At 51.6% G+C, this 10,681-nt stretch overlaps 2 protein-coding genes across 2 annotated transcripts in view; both read left to right on the top strand.

The window, feature by feature from the left end:
- On the top strand, nt 1-5,656 carry TNNI2 (troponin I2, fast skeletal type). The gene is made up of 8 exons (XM_008644279.2): nt 1-154; nt 1,854-1,883; nt 2,070-2,076; nt 3,841-3,882; nt 4,173-4,301; nt 4,685-4,774; nt 4,888-5,064; nt 5,381-5,656. Exons 2-8 carry the CDS (start codon nt 1,876-1,878, stop codon nt 5,477-5,479), a joined length of 552 nt encoding a protein of 183 aa, XP_008642501.1. The 5' UTR covers nt 1-154; nt 1,854-1,875; the 3' UTR covers nt 5,480-5,656.
- Nucleotides 5,657-6,323: 667 nt separating this feature from the next.
- The window catches only part of LSP1 (lymphocyte-specific protein 1), a 49,734-nt gene continuing 45,376 nt past the window's right edge, over nt 6,324-10,681 (top strand). The window contains exon 1 of the mRNA XM_008644278.2: nt 6,324-6,472. Within this exon, the coding sequence (XP_008642500.1) occupies nt 6,393-6,472 (80 nt within the window). The 5' untranslated portion in view covers nt 6,324-6,392. The remainder of the gene's footprint in view (nt 6,473-10,681) is intronic.

Below are 10,681 nucleotides of genomic sequence, written 5' to 3'. Positions count from 1 at the left end.
TCTGAGAAGGTCTCCATGCCCTTAAAGAGAAGGTGGATTTTCTGCTGAGCCACCCGAGAAGCCCTTTTATACCTCCTTACTCAGCCAGCTGCCTGAGGCTCGTCTGTCCATCCTGTCCAGCCAGCACGACTCTGATTTTCTCCTCCAGACTTGGGTGAGCCTTTTTGCATATCTCTTAATGACCCAGCTTGCTCTTAGGGAGTGATGGGGGAGCAGATTTGCTTACCTGAGTATTCAGGAGATAAATACCAGGTGGGGGTGGCCTGCTGGGAGAAACAGGGGTGCTAATAAAACTTCCTCCATCCTTTGCTTGTCAGAGAGGGTCTGTGCACTGGAAAGGTTCCCTCTGTCTCTTCCAGTGAGCTTTTTTCCTTTTGATTTCATGCTTTCCCCTCCCTTGGCTGGTTCTGCTCTCAGTTTGAGTGGCGAGGGCAAGTGAAGCCTAACGCTGACCTCCACAGGGCCATGGGATTCAGGATCCTTGCCTGCTGTGACTGGGCTACGCTCCCTGCTTACACCCCTTCCTCCAGTTCCCTACCCGACCCTTGCAGTGCCTTCCTCCCCAAAAACACCCTTGGACAGGCACCGACATCCAAATTTATGGTGTCCTCCCGGCAGAACAGGTGATTCAAGCCCACGTCGCGGGCAGCGAGCTGCAGCCCGGCGTTGTCCCCTTGGTTGCCCGGCGTCGCTGCGGCCGAAGCGGGAGCGTGTGCTTGCGGGGCAGGGATGGGAGTAAAAAAAGCCGGCGTTCCTCGGCCGCCCCGGCTGCAGCTCCGCCACCTGCGGCGGCTTGTGCTGCGCATCGCTCCGACCTCCCTGAGTCACGGGGGCTGGCATTGGCTGCCGCCCCAGGAGACATCTTCAGCTCCTTCGGCAGCTCCCTGGCCATTTTTAGAAGCACTTTCCCCCCCTCCTCTCTGAAGTAATGTGATGGGCCTGCACATTTTCCAGGATAATGTTTCCTTGGCCCTGCAAGCCGTGCCTCCTGCCTCGGGCATGAGCCCCCGTTAATGCTTCCCCTCCTGACAGAGCCTCCCAGGTCTGCAGACGGCTGCTTTTGGGGGCCTTGTCTGCCCTGCAGAGGACTGGCTTGGGAGATGCAAGCAGCAGATATTGCTCTGCTAGAGAAGCAAAATTCTATTTGTGTGGAAATCATTTACAGCAAAGGAAAGGTGCTCTTCCATCTCTTCCCTAATAAGCTGCGTTGTACGTGTAAATTTTCCACTTAAAGCAAATGCAAGGAATTGTCTGGGGATTTTTTTTTTTGTGCCTGTATCAACTCAGCCACAATTTCCAACCCTGCTCTACATCACCTGTGCTGAGGTTGCTGCAACAGGCTCCCCTGTCCCACAGAATGTGTGCATACACTGGCAGCAGCACCCTCTGAAGTCCTTCCTTGTCACCTGGAGTCACTGCCAACCCTTTGCAGGCTTTGAGATATTTCTTGTTTATGAACTGAAGTAAGGTTGAATGGCAAAGTAAAGCAGTAAACTGAAAATAGCTTTTACCTTTTCTTTCTTCATTGAATAAAATGGTTTTCTGGGGGTCAAACAAGAAGCATACCTGCAGGAATCACTGTCACAGACCTCTCTTTTTCTGGCTCAGCCCCACCTGGTCTTTTCCAGAAGTCCCTTGATGCTAAGGTTTGTGTTGCTATGAGGAAATGTTTGCCTCTTGTCTACAAACTGCAGCCTAGTTCCCTATATGATGAAAAATTGGTGAAGTTGGGAAACGAGAACAGACCTGTTCCTCATTTTATTTTCTAGAGGAGTCTTCCTTTGTTTTTAAACCCAAGAAAGTGACCACCAGCATGAATAGTTATGAACTTTTTTTCTTGGTTTTCATTTCAGGCTCACAACCATCTAAACCAAGATGTCTGAGTAAGTTCCCGTTTTTCTGTCTCCAATATATTGTTGGCATTTAAAAACTTTTGTTCAACCATCAACTTTTTATGCTTGTTAAAATTCTTCTGCTTGTTTTCAGTTAGGATGCTAACTAACTGCCTTTTTTTCCTCTTTCCCCGTTCTCTTCCTTCCTTTCCTTGTCCATCTGCTTTTCCTGAACAGTGAAGAGGTAAGTGTGTTTTGCTGGGGTTTTCCCTTTAGCGATACTCATGGCAGCAGTCCTGGTTTCACTGTTCCTTCCTAGGAAAATCAGCTGCTGGGGGTGTGTGTGGGAGGAATGGCTCATCGTTATTTTCTTGCTGACTCCTCCTGGCAAACACGTGAAGGAGAAGAAAAATCCCTTTTGAAAGGCTTTTTTTTGTCTCCTGGCTTGGAGTTAGATGCTTTTTTTCCTCCTTTCCTGCTTCTCCAGCCGGCCACGAGATGGTGCTGGGAAGGCAGTGGTCCAGAGCCACCTCTCCTCCATCATCCATCCACCATCCCGCCCTTGGCCTAGCATCCCATCCTCTCCTCCTTCCCCACGTCTACCCCTTCATTTTCTACACACTGAGCACTGAAAAATCACTTCTAAAAGCCATTCCAAGGAGATCTGGATCCAGGGGAGTGTGAGCAGGGTGGAGGTTGCATTCTTAGCAAGTTTTCCCCGGCTTCTGGCAGAGCCAGGTGGGGCTGGGGGCGCCTGGAAAAATGCAGGGGAAGGTGTGGGAGGATTGTTCGTGGCTTTGTCACTCCACATTTCCTCTTAGCAAATTGCTCCATCCTTCATTTCTGCTTGGCATCTCCCCATATGTCTGAAACACCACAAGCTCCAGCTTGCTCTCACCCAGGGAAAAGAGGATGTCAGGGACACATAGAAACACCACAAAATGGTGCTGATATCCAACACATTCTTTTACTCCCCATCAAACCCAGACCTCCCAGAAAAGGCTGGGAGGACACTCTTTGCTAAGGTACCAGTTTTCAGATGGAGAATAAGCCCTGGACTAACAGCCCTCAAGGAATCTGATTACCTGATGGTTAATGGTGTGCTGCATCTCTGAGCATGGTGCCTTTTCTCTGCAGAGCCCTCCAGCCCTGTCAGGAGGGCCTTGGCACCATTTGCATATGCAAGACATGTCATATTTTGTTACATTTCACTCTGCACATCCTTATCTACTTCCTCCTCTATGCAGCACAGACCCACACCCAAGTGCTGCTTTCTACTCCCCGCCCCTCAGCATATCAGATGTGTTTCCCCTGGGCTAGCCCAACTCAGACGTGCCCTGTCTTCTGGGTGAAATGCTCAGGAAACAGCTGAAATGCAGAAGTTGTGGGTTTTTTATAAATAGGAGCCCTGGTCCAGCATGACAAGTACAGAAGGGCAGCCTGTGGTTGTGTCTGTCCTCCATCTGTGATGAGCCCCTGCTTCAGTATCACTTGTGCTGGGTCTTTTCAGCTTCAAGAAATTACACAGCCTTCATGTTTTCACCTGTCTGGCTGTCCTTGTCACCAGAATGTCAGAAGGATACGTGCCTTGGACTGCTCAGAAAGACATCCCACAGCTCCTGAGTGCCCAGGGACATGGGGGTCATTAGCTTGAGCACAAAGTAAAACACATCTGAGTGAAGAGGAAGTTAGAGAAAAGGCTAAAAGTCCCAAGAAGACAAGTTTGAAGTCATATTCTATATATATATTTTCAAGCTCATCACCCTTGTTACCTCTTCCTGAGGGACTTTGTAGGTTTTAGCTACCTGAGGCTGGCAAATCTGGGTGCAGCGGGGAGCCTCTTCCCTGAGTGCTGCTGGTTTGGGGACCAACTGTATGTCAAGCTGTCCATCGTGGCTGGAGCCATCTTGCAGGTCCTTGGTGGACTGTGGCATTGCATGGGGAAGGGCAATGGAAAGGGGAATGGGGGCCTGATAACCTGCTTTTCTCTTGTTTCTTCCACTTGCAGAAAAGGAGGAGGGCAGCCACTGCCCGTCGGCAGCACCTGAAGGTACGTGGCACTGCTGTGGCTATGTGATGTGTGTCCCGACCTTCCCATCTTCCATCCCAAGCCAGCCAGCTCTCAGCACTCTCCCTACTAGAAGAGGCCACAATGCACAACGTGGGGGCCCCCCCACCCCCCACTTACTGGGTCTCCACCATGTCCCTTGCTTGGAAATGGTGGTATTGATGGGAACTCCCCAAGCTGCCTCTCCATCAGGACTCCCACTCCCCTGACGACCCCCCTGCCCTCCTTCCTTGCCTCCACCCAGTGCTGACCCTTCTCCTGCTGCCTTCCAGAGTGCTATGCTCCAGCTGGCTGCCACTGAAATAGAAAAAGAAGCAGCTGCTAAAGAAGTGGAAAAGCAAAACTACCTGGCAGAACATTGCCCTCCTCTGTCGCTCCCAGGATCCATGCAGGAACTTCAGGTAAAGGCTTCTTTAACCCCCTCAGTGCTGGAGCAGAAAAGATTTGACTTCATCAGTCAGCCTGTTGGATCTAGACCAGCCTTCCCATCCTTCCCATCTTGACCCTATTCTCACCTGTGTTGCCCTGGAGCCAGATGGACCTGCAGCTGGCTTGAGAGGCAGATGGGGTCTCTCTACAAAAAAAAGGGATCTGGCTGGCAGGAAATATGTGTTTTAAATGTTGAGGCAGTAGCACGGAGATTAGGAGATGGCTGACAAGCCATTCTTCACCTCAATCCCCTCTAGTCTTCTGGACTGAGGGCTTTCAGAGCCAGAGCAGTCAGGAGAGAGGTATTGTGTGTGTGGGTCCTAGCAGTCAACATCCCTCTCTGCTTTCCTCCCAGGAGCTGTGCAAAAAGCTTCATGCCAAGATAGAGTCAGTGGATGAAGAGAGGTATGACACAGAGGTGAAGCTACAGAAGACTACCAAGGAGGTGAGTTTACCCTGGAGCCATCCTTCAGGGTAGTCTCCAGCCTGTTCCTCATGCCTCATGAAACCTATGCCCTGCTCTCTCTCTGCCCCCCACCCCCATTTCATCCACCCCAGCTGGAAGACTTGAGCCAGAAACTCTTTGACCTGCGTGGCAAGTTCAAGCGGCCGCCGCTGCGCAGGGTGCGCATGTCTGCTGACGCGATGCTGCGGGCCCTGCTGGGCTCCAAGCACAAGGTCTGCATGGACCTCAGAGCCAACCTGAAACAAGTGAAGAAGGAGGACACTGAGAAGGTATCCTTCCCTCTTCCCTTTTTCCCTAACAGGAGTTGGCCCCCACCCTTCAGGGCTCACACTTTCCTGTATGATAGACAGGGTTGAGAATGACTCTTTCTCCATAATGTTCTTCTTCTTGCTCAGTATTTCCTCCTCTGGCACCCATGATGTTGAAACAGGAGGGTGCAGCTCAAAAAGATGTATAGCATGGGTGGAACTGTGTTCCTCTAGCTGACGTGGGGGTTTCCACGGGTGGGCTGGTGTGGGGCCCAGGCTGGATGGGTTCTTACCCTGGGGGGCACCACTCGCACCAACGCAACCATCCCTCCCCCAGGAGAAGGATCTCCGCGATGTCGGTGACTGGAGGAAGAACATTGAGGAGAAGTCTGGCATGGAGGGCAGAAAGAAGATGTTCGAGGCTGGCGAGTCCTAAGCACCTGTGTCTCCACACCTGCCCTCCTCTCCCTGCTGTCCCCGCTGCCCCGCTGGGCTCAGGGGCGCTGACTGGGTGCCATTTCTCTCTAGTTTTGCAAAGAGCTGCATCGTGGCAGCAGTGATGTAAATAAAGCTTTGGTGGGAGAGGTGGATGTTGCCTGCCTAGATGGCCAGACCCCGACTCATGCCATGGTGCCTGCAGAGACTTCCTCACTGTGGGAGTCCTGGAGGGGATGGGGAAGCTTTGGTAGGGGCTGTGCTGAGGGGATAGGGGACCTCTCTGCTGTTGGTCCCCTCCAAAGCTGCAGATGCTCATGCCCTTCCCCAGTGGTGAAGAGACAGAGATAACAGTCCAAGACCCAGAGGTGTTGCAGAACCTCATCAGCAGGACGTTGTGGGGAAGAGCTGGGAAGGGGGGAGAGGAGTGGCATCTGCAGGGCAGAAGCAGACCCTTTGGCTCCAGTGGGATTTGGGAGGTGCAAAGTCAGGACAACCTTGGCAGCACCTGCAGCAGCACCCTGGAACTGGTACGGTGTAGGGTGCTGTGGTTTAGAGATGATGGCTGTCACCAGAGTGGCATGGGCAGCTGGGGGGGCAGTGGGTCACTCCTCTCCCTGCCATGGTGGGAATGTCCATGCCACCCACTTTTCTTTTGGGTTAGCCCAGCACTTCCAAATTTCTAGCTGTCGACAAGTAAAATCTTAAATCAGTCTCAACGGTTTTTAGAAAAAGAACAAAACAAGAAAAAGCCCCAAATTCACCTTCCTTCTGCTGTCTCCCATCCCCCCAAACCCTCAGCCCATGAAGTTTCCGGCACAGCTCACTTCTGCTGAGCACAGGAAAAGTGAAACAGTGGCAGCACCCTGGTGCTGGAGCTGTGCGTGCGGCCACCGTGCCAGCCAGGGGAGAAGATGTCAGACTCGGAGGGCTGCCAGGAGGGTGCAGAAGGAGTGAGCCAAGTGGGAGACGAATCCCCTGGGGAGAATGAGAGGTAAGGCCTGGGGACAACACAGCTGCCTTCCAGTCCCAGGATACCGGGAAGCTGGGAAACTGGGAGGGCATGGTGGGAAAGGAGGATGTGCAGCCAGAACAATGATGAACCACGAGGCTGGAGTGGGTCAGATGTTCTGTCAGGCTTTTGACAAGCTTCTCCAGCTAGGAGGAGAGTTAGATTTTCTAAAGGTCTCATCCCCTTTGAACTTCAAAGCCCTTGGGAGGGGGTTGATCGAGTGGGGAACACCAGCTCCAGAAGCAGGCAAGCTCAAGTGAGGGGTCTGGTGACCTGGAGCTGCTCTGTGGCCGAAATCAGCCCCATGTCTAAAGACCTCTCGAATGTGGAGATCAGCTGCCTCCTCTCCTTGCTGGGCACGTCTGATTTCTTGCTGCATCCCCTATGTCTCCAGCTGAATTTACCTGGCAATGTTTCAGGCTGGCTGCTGTAAAGTTATATATCTCCCTGTGCTTCTGCTCTGCTTTATTGCTTTATCAGCAGAGACTGTAAAATTTGGGGTCTCTTCACTCGAATACAGACAACTTTCCATGGGGGCTAAAAGAATACAGATCAGTAGCAGAGACCACATCTGTCTGTGGTGGAGGCAGACAGATAAGCTCAGCAAAAGTGCATCACCCAGAAGTATGGAAGATTTGGACTGGGTTCAGGCTGAGCATCCAGGGAGCTTAGGAGGTTGCCTGATTTTTCACCTCCAGCTTCAAAGCTTGCATTAGCATTTCTCCCGAAGGCTTCTGAGAGCCAGCGAAGCTAATGTTGACAGGAAAAAAAGCCCCTTGAGTGACAATGAGAGGAGAAAGGTGTGTCATCTCCTGTCATCAGTGGTGGCAGTAAGTGCTTCGGCTGACACCTGACAGCAATTAGCCTTGGCTGAAGATTTGACTGGAAGCTTCAAAAGGTGCTGGAAGGCTCTATGCATGACTCGCTGCTGAAACAAAGGGGAAGCCTTGGCTGCTGGGGGAGCACAAGGCTTTCCTCAGCACCGGGATCGATGTGATTCCCAGCATTGTCCCTGCCTGGCTGTGTCTCTGCTGCAGGCTCAGCTCACCTCGAGCAGCAAGGAGCAGGTGCTGTGTTTGGCCCAAGGCAAGCAAACCTTCCTGCTCCCCTCTTTCTGCAGTAAGTGCAGGTACCTTGGTGCAGTCAGGGCCACCGGTGGGGTCTGCTGGTGGGGCTGGGTGAGCTTGTTCCCTTTTCTGTTTCCTGCTGGAGTTTCAGCTAAATAAAAGGCTGTCTGGAGGAGTCTGTTCTGTTGCACTCAGACCCTTACAGCCTTGTTTAAAAAGGGTGTGAACACTGACAGCAGGGTGGCGCATCCCTTCCTCTCTAGCTGTGTTCTAGAATCTTAATGAAATATGAAACTTGATGGCAAAAATAGTGAGCAGAAATGAGTTCCTCTTTGTTTTAAAAATATGAAGAATAACTTTCCCTTACAATTTGTATAATAGTTTCATGTGCAGCTCTAAACTTCTCTTGCTTTTCCTTGTGCTGTTTAAATGTTTGCTAGACTCTGGTGATTTCCACTCCCAAAATGGAGGAAGGAAGTGCTTACTTGCTGTTTTGGGTCTACCTTTTCTCACCCTGTGGCTAGCTTATCTTCCTGATCATCCTCTCCTGGACGAAAAAGCTCTTTTCAAGCTGACCCATGGATGGATGGAGGCAGGATAAGGTTCTAAGGACAGCCTAAAGCATGATGGATGTCAGAGCAACAATCTTGTGATGGAGCTGCCAGGAAAGTGAATCCCAAGGCTCCTGGGTATAATGCACAGTGGGAGATGGCAGGGGAAAAATATCAGTGCTGTGTGTCCTTAAACAATGAACTTTGTCTATTTAACTGTGCCCAGTGTATATAGAAGAGGAGCTTGCATTAGAAAATGTCCTAGAAATCTTAATTTGAACATAGCCTACTCTGTTCCCTCATACAAATTGGGACATACTGGCAAAGTCCTGCTGATGCTGGTGTAACACTGCTTAAACCAGACCAGTGTTATGCTCTCTTCCAAGAACTGGACTTGCTATATGGGAAACTGCTGTGGTGTGAGCCTTCCCAAATAAGTGAGAAGCTGGGGGGAGCTCTGGGGAGGTGGCTGCTTAGCTTGTCCTCCCTTGATGCCCAGGGCTTGGGAACCCAGTATGCACAAGGTCTGTTACTCAGAGCTCTCTCCATAAAGCTCTGGAGGCTTCAGGTAACCCCTGCCTTTAGTTCCTACCCCCATAGCCGTGCACATCCCTTCGGCTGTGCTCTGCAGGATATCTGTACCTGGGAGGCAGATTGGCTTTTCCCCTGTCTCCTTCCTCCTGGGTCTTCCCTCCCCATGAGCTGCAGGGCAGGGAGCCCTTGGCAGCCCATGTATGGTCACTGCCTGGGGGGAGGCTCTGCTGTGCCAGCAAGCCCCAGGCTTTTCCTTGCCATGTCTATCCCCAGCTGTCTTGAATTCTCCAGATCCTTAGAGGAGCCTCAAGGGTCTTTGCTGAAATGGCTGCTGTTGCTAAGTATACCCATGGTTGGAAGGAGGTTGTTTGGGAAAGCTGATACTTGGAGAGTTTTTGGACCCCTCAGTACACCAGATTCCTTGGGAGTAGAATGGAGGGATGGCTGATCCCTGCTCAGGAGTGACTGGTCACAGTTTGACCCAGCTGGGCTCATTAAAGTGGAAAAATAGTAGGGAAATTAACAGGGGAGGCCCAGATGGATTATTTAATGAAGCCGGGTTATACTTACGGTTTCCAAATTGGATATAGGTGCTCTGGCAGTGGCATTAGGGATAAAGAACTGTCTCTAATTATAGGAGGTATCAGGTGCCTTCACTGTCCTTTTCTCCTTGGGGAAAAAAAAATAAATTAAGCCTGGCTTGCCTCGCCTTGCCTCCGAGCTTATTTTGCTATGTAAAGCTATGGGTTTGGAGGAGTGTGTGTTAAAGCAAGGGATTGCCCAGCAGCCTTCATTTGAATTGCACTTTTCTTTTGAAAACACTAAAGACTCTCTGCTGGCTGGAAGGCTGGCTTTCTTAAAACTCTTGATGTGAAGTCTGGCTCTGAAGCTTGTGGGAATCCCTTGCCCCTGGATTTTGTGAGGTGAACTTACTTCAGAGGGTTTAGGGCTTTTCCCCAAATCTGAAAACCTAGAGATAACTGGAAGGGCTGGCTGTGCAGAAGGGAAGTGCTTAACCCTGGCATGCCCTGGGGATCCTGGGCCCCTCTGCTCTGACCCTCACTGACCTCGCTAATCCAGCCTTGACTGATGCTCTGCCTGCATCCCCCTTTGCATCTGTCACCCCTGTGACCCACATGCCCAACTGTGGGGTCTGCCTGGGGGCTGAGCTGACTCCTTGCTGCTCTGGTGCTCTCCCCAGAGCTGGGCTTGCTCCCAGCTAGGCACTCATCCAGCCTGGCTGCTGCCTCTGTCAGGACACTGACTCACATCTGGACAGACCACCTGGCCAGGAGGTGCTCGTCAGTGCCATGTTTTTGTTGGGAACAGCTTTTTCTTTGAGGGGGGCGGGACTGCTGGCCCAAATAAAGTTGTTGCTCAGGCTCCAGGAGGCCTTGGTATGACCACCAGACTCCTGAAAGTGTAATCTGGCTCTGACTGACTGCAAACCTGCAGTGGTGCTCAGGGGCTCACAGGGAACATCAGAAGGATTTGGTGCTCTCACTTCATCCTTCCCATGCAGCCCTCCTGGCACAGTCCAGCTTTGCAAACCTGCCTGGGAGGGATGGTGCCTGCTCACCTGGAACAGGTGAGGGAGGGCCCTGCTCCCCCAGCTTGCACAGCAGCTTGGACCTCCTGTAGCTGCAGTTCCTGTTCCCTTAATATGAGCCCAATAAACTCCTCATCAGGCTGAGTCTTTGGGGATTACTGAGGAGGTGCTTTGGCATCCTTTGAAGCCAAATGCACGAGGAATGGATCTTCATGCTGTGGTTCTGTTCTTAAGCCTTTCAGGATGAGAAACCTTGGGGATGTATGTCAAGGAAAGGAAGACACAGGGGTGTATTTGTATGGCCTCTTTACCCAGGTCATGTTCTGGATCATGGCCATCTGGTATGGGTCAAAAAATATGTCCTAGGAGGTGTTGCACATTCTGGGAAAGCAGCTGTCCTGCCTGGCATGGATTTGGTATGATCAGTACTACAGGAGCACCCACGGTGTCGCCGTGCTGGGTGCTCTGTGGCTATGCCCGTGGCCTCCTG

The sequence above is a fragment of the Corvus brachyrhynchos genome, unplaced genomic scaffold (genome assembly GCF_000691975.1).
Source record: "Corvus brachyrhynchos isolate BGI_N302 unplaced genomic scaffold, ASM69197v1 scaffold62, whole genome shotgun sequence".
NCBI classification, from domain to species: Eukaryota; Metazoa; Chordata; class Aves; order Passeriformes; family Corvidae; genus Corvus; species Corvus brachyrhynchos.
The sequence above is the reverse complement of the archived record's forward strand: the minus strand, read 5'-3'. Positions and strand labels throughout refer to the sequence as shown.